Source organism: Rhagoletis zephyria, unplaced genomic scaffold, assembly GCF_001687245.7.
Source record: "Rhagoletis zephyria isolate East Lansing unplaced genomic scaffold, Rhagoletis_zephyria_1.1 Rzeph_scaffold_00357, whole genome shotgun sequence".
Lineage (NCBI taxonomy): Eukaryota > Metazoa > Arthropoda > Insecta > Diptera > Tephritidae > Rhagoletis > Rhagoletis zephyria.
In genome coordinates, this window is record NW_016157441.1 from 287,063 (window position 1) to 295,689 (window position 8,627).

Genomic DNA, 8,627 nt, shown 5'->3' on the forward strand with positions numbered 1-8,627 from the left:
CCAAATTTCAAGTTCGTGTGACTTATGGTTGCGAAGTTATAGCTGATAAAAAATTGCACGCCTATGGGATGTGTCACGCCCCCTTTTACAAATTCGATTATATATACGCGCCTATAAGCATCTACCATTGGCATGTTTGCATACCAAGTTTGAAGTTCATGTGACTGATGGTCTGGAAATTATGGCCGATTAAAAATTTCACTCCTATGGGAGGTGCCACGCCCCTTTGTCGGATCGCAATTTGTTTCACCCTATTATAGGCCCAGGTGTCATGGCAATACTCTGTCAACATTTTGTTCGATTCTGTCCTTCCGTTTAGACTGCAACCTGGCAGATACATACATATATACATACAAACTTTCACAAATGTATAGTAGATATGCACATATATATGCATGTGTCATGTACATATTCAAATGCAATTTTAGCCACTCGGCAAATTTAGAAATATCTATGTTTCTTACCATTTTAAAATTTTCTTTTAGTTGGTACTTCTTTGAAGGTTAGAATGTGGTGTATGTATGTACATACATATTTTGAAACTAATTTCCATCGATAACTTAAATTTGTGACACACAATGGCTAGAGGCGTCGCCTGAGTGCATTCTTTCATATATTTATGTATGTGCAAGTTTTACCGTTAAATATTTTTTTTCTACTCGTTTATTCCATGGGGTCTTCATGCTTTATTTAAATTTATAAAATTAAATTACTATACCGTTTTAAAAATCTGAAAATTCACTGCGAACAATTTTTTTATTCTCTTTTTGTCTTCGCCTTCTTGTTTTTGCCTTTATAAGTTTTGAAAAAAGGTTTTGAACGAACCATTATATCACATTCCTAGGCAAGTTTTAAAAGAATATTTTCGATACTAAATTTTATTAAAACAAAATGTTGAAATCAGCTTCATATAGAAACAGTGTCATCGTTAATTAAGAAAAAGATGTTCTTAAATATCATAACTTTACGACACTCACATATTGACTAGATTTGACTATTTATTCTATTATATTTTAATTTGAATTATTTGTTTATAAAAATATAGTTTATTCCTTCACAAACACAAAATGAAAATATGTTTAATCTTTGAGCAACATTAAAAAAAAATCGGCAACTTTCGTAAAAATGTTGAACTTTCTATTTCAATTTTATCTCTTAGTATTTTGCAGTTTTTTAGCTCATTCAATTTTAGTATAATAAAGTGCAAATTTAAAGTAGCTGTGATTTACAGTTGATGTATGGCATATTTTTGACGATGTCAGTAATTTTCTTCCATATTATCAAATGTACTTATGCACGGAAAGTTTTTAAGTTTTTACAAAATTATAGTAGTCTAAATGTACATCGCTTGGCACCAGAGGCTTTTTAGGCATCAAAAAGGCAAGAAAATGTATAGCTCTACTCTATACTGTAGGTTATAATTGAACTGATATTTTTTGGGGCCACTTTCTAAGCTACAATTATGGTAACTATAATTTTTCATAAGAGTGACTGCCAACAGGAATAAAATAAAATCGTTTTTGCAAAGTTCTTGACTACATATGCTTACAGAATCGATATGGAGCATCAACTTCCAATTAAAAAGCATGCTGGTATGAAGGAGAACCAGGCTTATATTCAACATGATTTATGTGCAATTTTCACAAGAATTATGGCGTTTTCTTTTCTACCGAAAAATTTTTAGTTTCCTCTACGCACAAATATTTCTTAAGGAGAGAGCAATGAGAAGGCAAAATTTTTAGTCGAAAAGAAAACGCCATTAAATTTTGATACATCGACGTAAATTACGAAAAACGTATACACCCTTCTTTGCAATATGGCGCCGATTCCACAAACTCCTAAGACCCGCAGACATATTTTTAACATCTGGGTGCATTCCAAAACGTCAAAATACAAATATTTCTAAACTTCAGTAGATTGTAATGCTCAATGAGCGCAACCACGGTTAGATGTTAGTTTTCAACCCGGTTGCGCAAGCTAGACTTTTTCTTCTAATGTGGTTTAGAACTGAGGAGACATAATCATGCTTTTATTGACGTTTTGTAATGCACCCTCTCTTTAAACTACACTAAAATAATCAAAATTATTTATGGACTTACCACAAATCGCTAGACGACCGATTTTCTTTCCATTTTTACTGTACTATGTTTAAAATAATTTTTACAATTTTTCTATTAGGAAAAGCGATGGAAACATACCAAACTTTACTCTTTAAATTTGGTAATCTAGGAATCCATTCGAGCAATCCAAACTCGATTTTTAGACCGCCTGAAGCAGTGTCTAACAAAATTTTTTTAAGTGTATATTCAAAGTTCCTACATATGTAGGTGTGTGCATCATGTATGTAATTTCTAGTTGTAAATTTAAATACCAGACCCATTAAAAAAGTCGCGGACTTTAGATAGAAACATAGCAAAATTACACTCTAAAAAAATTTTGTTTAAATTTGCGCATATTAAGATAGGTAACCAGTTTCCTCTCTTAATGAATGAAAATTAATTAATTAATTAAATTGAACACTGTTTGTTTAATATTACTTATCATATGTGTGGCGTAGAACAAATCTGTTTGTTGAATTATTATTAATAATTTCACATTTTACACATAAAATGTTTAAAATTTCCTCTAAAAAATTTGTGTTCAAATTTACGCATATAAAGAGAGGTAACCAGTTTACTCTCCTAATGTGTGAAAATTTACATACCGTGTAATAAAATTAAACACCGGCTGTTTACTTTCACATACCAAATTTGTCACGTAGAGCAAAATTACACATCAAATGTTTAAAATTGCATAAATATGAGTGTTTGGGCTCCAAAAACGATAATTTTCTGGCATACGATTTGTCTACGTACACATTTATTTTATTTTTATACCAACTAACCAATATATTATCTTTTGCCATTTTTCCTTCGATTATTTCAAGGCATCGCAGTGCCATACTATAACTTTCGCAAAACTTCTTTTCATCAGTTCTCCACAACAAGCCCGTTTCATACCGACTACCAATTTTTTTGGTTGACTCTGACAAAATTGCTTCAGCTCTTTTGTCGGCTTCAGATATGACCGGCTGTAGGGGCTTCACTCCAAAACTTTCCAAGCTGAAATACTCTTTTATTTGCTCCTGAATGTCACTTATCGCATCTTGTTCAAGATCTATGCGACAAACTACTCCTTCAACGCTATCCTCATTAGAACCGAAAAGTATATATCCTAAATTCGTCCTATGAACAGAAAAACAACCATCTAACTTTATAATCTCTAATGGACGAACCAAATTTGTATGCGGCATGCCAATAAGGATTTGTGGAACTGCATCGACATAATCATCGACTGGAAAATTGTTCAACTTATCGTACTTCGATTTAAAGCTGGCAAAATTCAAAGTCTGCGATGGCAACTCTAACTTTTTTGTAGTACGACGTTTCTCATCTGAAATGTGTTTGCGCTATGAGCTACACCGGAAATTTCTATATCCAAACGTTGTGATAGTTCGCTAGTTGTTTTTCCTCCTATTCACCGCAAAGACAACTTATCGCATGGACCTTTTAAACCAATAGCTTTCACAACTTGCTCTTCGATCAACGATATTTTCGAACCATCGTCGATAAATGCCATAATTTTACAGCGGCCTTGCGGTCCTTTCAATTCCACAGGCAAAAATTTAAACAATGTTCTTTTGTTAAACTCTTCATCCTCTCTCTTCATTAACGTTATTTGTTTTTTCGACTGCATTTGAACTTATCTTAGTGCTGCCAGAAGTTTTTTCATTTTGTTCATGTAGTAACCGATTATGAAATCTGCAAGAATAAAGTCCACACTCACGGCGCGTTCCACAACTCGTAGCGCTATACCCTGAGCGCAGGCAACTAAAACACAAATGATGTGCTTTTACGAAGCGCTTTTTGAGCGCATTCAATGTCTTTGAATTGAGGGCACCGATTTAAAGTATGATTACTCTTGCAGTACACACATTTATTCTCCGTCATCGCTAACACTGGCTTTACAAATTTGATCGACTTCGAACTCAACTGCTTTTGTTTACGTTCGAAATCTTCGGAGTTACAACAAAGAGACAAAAATTGCAACTTCTTGGAGCCAATTACTGAAATTACGGACACACGGATAAATTAACTTCATGGAAAATGCATACCGGGCCCATTCTTCCCGTTTACTCATTGGCAATTTACTTACGAGCTCGTCAAGCAAAGTCGGATTGGTTAAGTGAGGGACAGCACCCGCATTCTCCAAAAAAGCAGTTAGATTGCTTACCATCGTACTGAAGGCTATAATCTCCGTAATTTTTCCTCCAGTAATGGGAGGAAAAGATCGCGCTTTACTGATCTGACTCCGTATCAATAACTGCGGACGTCCAAAATGAAATTCTAACGTAGATATTACGGCGTTTACACTTGACGGGTGAATTAGCAAGGATTCCGCTCGTTGTCGTGCTGTCCCTTTTAGAGACTTCTGTAGACGAAATAGATTCTCTAAATCTGTATACATATACATCGTTGTAGTTTCTTTAAACGCCGCAAAGAATCCGGCGATCCAGTAAATTCTGGAAGGTCTTGTAGTTTTCTTATATTCGACTGATGTTTAGAAAGTGCTGGCTCTATGGCTTATAGCGTCGGCATAGTTGGCGAAGGGTGGCAGTATAGTGGAATATGGAGCACTCAATGATGCGGCGGTGGCAGTTGATATACTGGCGAAGTTACTGTTCGCGAGAGTAACATTGGCATTGGAAAAAACGTTTGAAAGGTTACCGTGGGCAGAGGTAACACTAGCAGTAATTTGATCGGTCGAAATTACACTGGCAGTGGTAACGTTGGCAAAGTTGCCACTGACTGTGTTAATGCTGGCAGAGGTTACGTTGGCAGGAATAACGTTAGAAGGGGTTATATTGAGAAGATTGGGATTGGCGGAGGCTACGTCGGCAGAGGTGACGGTAACAGAGACTACATCGGCAGAATTGATGTTGGCAGAGGTTATACTGCCGATATGGTGGTTGGCACAGTCTGGTGCAGCAGAGATGGCATTTGTGGCCCTAAATTTCGTTTGCGAATCGATTGTTTGCCTCAAATCTAATTTTTCTTTTTCTGCCGCGGCTAATGAGCACTGCAGTGCTCTAATTTGCCTTTTAAAATCACTAATTGACTTATCTGATAGGGTAGATGTGCGGTCCATTTCTCCCTCGTTCNAATTTTTCTTTTTCTGCCGCGGCTAATGAGCACTGCAGTGCTCTAATTTGCCTTTTTAAATCACTAATTGACTTATCTGTTAGGGTAGATGTGCGGTCCATTTCTCCCTCGTTCGCTGAATTCATCTCGGCTGAATCCATCTCGGCGCTGGCATCTGACGTGGCCATTGATTTATTTGAAAGATCAGCTGCTACTACGTGTTTGTTGCTCCGAAGATTGTAGCGTTTTATGGGTGTCCTGATCATATATTAAAAAAATGTTTTGGCTACTATTCGCGTCCGAAGAAAACAACGTATATTTGAACAAACCGCGTTATATATTGCAATGCGATGTTTTAATATCTAAAAAAAATGNATGGGTGTCCTGATCATATATTAAAAAAATGTTTTGGCTACTATTCGCGTTCGAAGAAAACAACGTATATTTGAACAAACCGCGTTATATATTGCAATGCGATGTTTTAATATCTAAAAAAAATGTTACATTTGTAAAATACATCCGCATGTACAATATGTTAAATAATAATTTAATTCTTACATGATCGTTTGATCTCCTCGAACGTTCTTTTGGAATGAAAAAATTTCCTAATTTAACAAAACGACATAAATATCAAATTATATCTCATGTTCTATACAAAGTAAAAATGTAAAGTGAAATGATTGTTTTACTCAGCAACAATAAGCACTTAATGTTTATTAATAGTAAAAAAATGTATTTTTACTTCCAAAATGTTTGCAATTGTAAACATTTCCTGTGTATATTTTAAACATTTCATGTTCAAAATCAAATCTTAAACATCTTGAGAGTATATTAAGACAGATTCCGTTTCAAAAATAAACACTTTTCAGGTAATTTTACATGCAATTTTAATAGTGTACTTACCTAGCATTTTGCTAAGATCCGCATTGTGGAGATCTGGATTTTCGTCGGCCAGTTTTTTTCGCTCTACTTTCGCCCACACCATAAAGGCGTTCATTGGTCTACGTATTCTGGTTTCTTTGGCACATTTTGCGGCATTGACTCCAGTACGAAATTTCACTTCGTTCACTTTCTGTTGTCTTTCCAAGTACGAACAGTTTACGGCGCACATTTCGTCCTTGTAATCATTGTAATTCCACGCTGCGGCATCAGCACTGGTTGGACAGTCTTCTATTTCGAGCACTGGTACAGATACGGCCACCATATTGGGATGCGCTAGAAATTTGTTTAGCATGACTTGATTATTTGTGTGTAATGGTAAATTGGAATTTAGTAAGGGCGATGCTGTAGCTAGAAAAGGCGAAGAGTATACTGTATTCGTTTCACTCTGTTGCAAAGTTCTATCAATTATTTCTGTTTCATATGCGGATTGATGTATGGCTGGTGAATGTAAACTTGGAGAAGAATGGTCACTATCATGTCTAACGCTGTACGAATCACTACCAGCAATGGCTACATTCTGTTCCTGTAGATCGTGAGCTAGACTGTATTCGGATATTCGCGACATGAATGGCTGATATTTTTTATGGCTAAAAGAAAAACGAGAGAATATACACACATATGTATTTCTATGATGTAATTTTTTTTACTTTACAAAATATTCTAATTTAAGCATAGTATTAAACTGACTATTTTACATTTAATTTATTCGATTATGTTTTTTAAAACCTAGATAAATCTTTAACCACGCCATTTAAAGTAAAATACGTCACCTTTATTACGAAATCGCTATAAAATAATTTTTGAGAGATTAGGAATTTTCGTTTGACCGAAATGCAAATCAGATTAACCTAAAGGTAAATTAAATTAACCCAAACAGAGTTTTACCGAAATTAGAGGTCAAGATTTGGAATTCGGCGATTTGGTAAATTCTAAAATGCAGATCTAATAAATTTAGTTAATTTTCGCCGCCTCTTTTAACCGATAACTCGCCACNAGGAATTTTCGTTTGACCGAAATGCAAATCAGATTAACCTAAAGGTAAATTAAATTAACCCAAACAGAGTTTTACCGAAATGAGAGGTCAAGATTTGGAATTCGGCAATTTGGTAAATTCTAAAATGCAGATTTAATAAATTTAGTTAATTTTCGCCGCCTCTTTTAACCGATAACTCGCCACAAAAAAAAAAAAAACATTTTTCAACTAAGTCAATCCCGGTTAATTTAACACAGAAAATGTTTTCCGCTTGACTTTTAAAGCTCAATAAAGCGGGAACTGTATTTGTTGTCGCCTTCGCGATTTGATTATTGGGGGTTAAAACTTCGAAACTGTATTTTTTCCCCTACTTTTCTTAGAAACCTGACGTCGCTAGGGCTTCAACTTAATAATACATTGGCGTCTACACAATACCCTACAAGACGAGATTGACAGAAACTCCAACACATTCACAACGAAAACTAACACATATGCAAAATTTTATATGTTAGTTTGGCGCTGTAGCGAATGACTGTCATTTGTTTGATCATGTGAGTGGCAATGCTGTAAGAAGTAACGGTAGTTGGTTGCCATAGTAACCACAAGATTTAACAGGGCTGCATTTTGTGCTAAACAAANGTTTGGCCCTGTAGCGAATGACTGACATTTGTTTGATCATGTGAGTGGCAATGCTGATAGAAGTAACGGTAGTTGGTTGCCATAGTAACCACAAGATTTAACAGGGCTGCATTTTGTGCTAAACAAACGTAGTTGCACCTGCCAAATAATATTCGATTACTGAAGTACTTGGATATAATTTTGAACTTAATTAGTTTAAACTATAATTTTACCATTTATTGGACCCCATTCATAGCAAAAAATGAAAGTAAGTAAAAATTAAAGTTTTTATTGCGGTATGATAATTTCAATGTATGCAAACGTAAAAAATAAAACCGGATTATAATGTACTTGGTACTGAAGAAGTTCAAATGTGCACATCAACGGAGAAAAGAAAGTCGCGAAACGAAAAGCCGCTCGAAATTCAAAGTGCTGTGAAAATTAAAGATAAGTTTTATAAAATATTTAATTTAAAATGAAGAAAATAGCATTTAATAATGCAATGACCAAAGAAAAACGGATTTACGAATCCAATGTAAAACAAGTAAGAAAGTCTAAGTTCGGGCGGAGCCGAACATTAAATACCCGGCGCAAGTGTTAAATATATGTTTTTTCACCCTTCCGAAACCTTCCGCTAGATGGTAAGCCGAGGTGTATCAATTTTGAGTAAATTAGCGTCCTTCAATTTCGAAATATTGAAGTTTCAAGCATTTCTTAAATTTACCGTTATATGAGAATCGGCCGTTATTTTAGTCCGATTTCAATAATTTTCAACGTTTTGCTTACACGTGGCAAGTGCAATAACCATACCGAGTTTGGTACAAATTGGTAGAACGGTTACCGATATACTTATATGTGATCATAAGTGGGCGGTGCCACGCCCATTTTCCAAAATTTTACCATAAACGTATTTC

At 35.1% G+C, this 8,627-nt stretch overlaps 1 protein-coding gene across 1 annotated transcript in view; it reads right to left on the reverse strand.

Moving 5' to 3' along the window:
- Sox15 (Sox box 15 transcription factor) overlaps window positions 1-6,748 on the reverse strand; it is a gene marked incomplete at its 5' end in the record, with an annotated part of 23,787 nt that extends 17,039 nt beyond the window's left edge. The window contains one exon of the mRNA XM_017610963.1: window positions 6,084-6,748. Within this exon, the coding sequence (XP_017466452.1) occupies window positions 6,084-6,748 (665 nt within the window). The remainder of the gene's footprint in view (window positions 1-6,083) is intronic.
- Window positions 6,749-8,627: the final 1,879 nt, after the last annotated feature.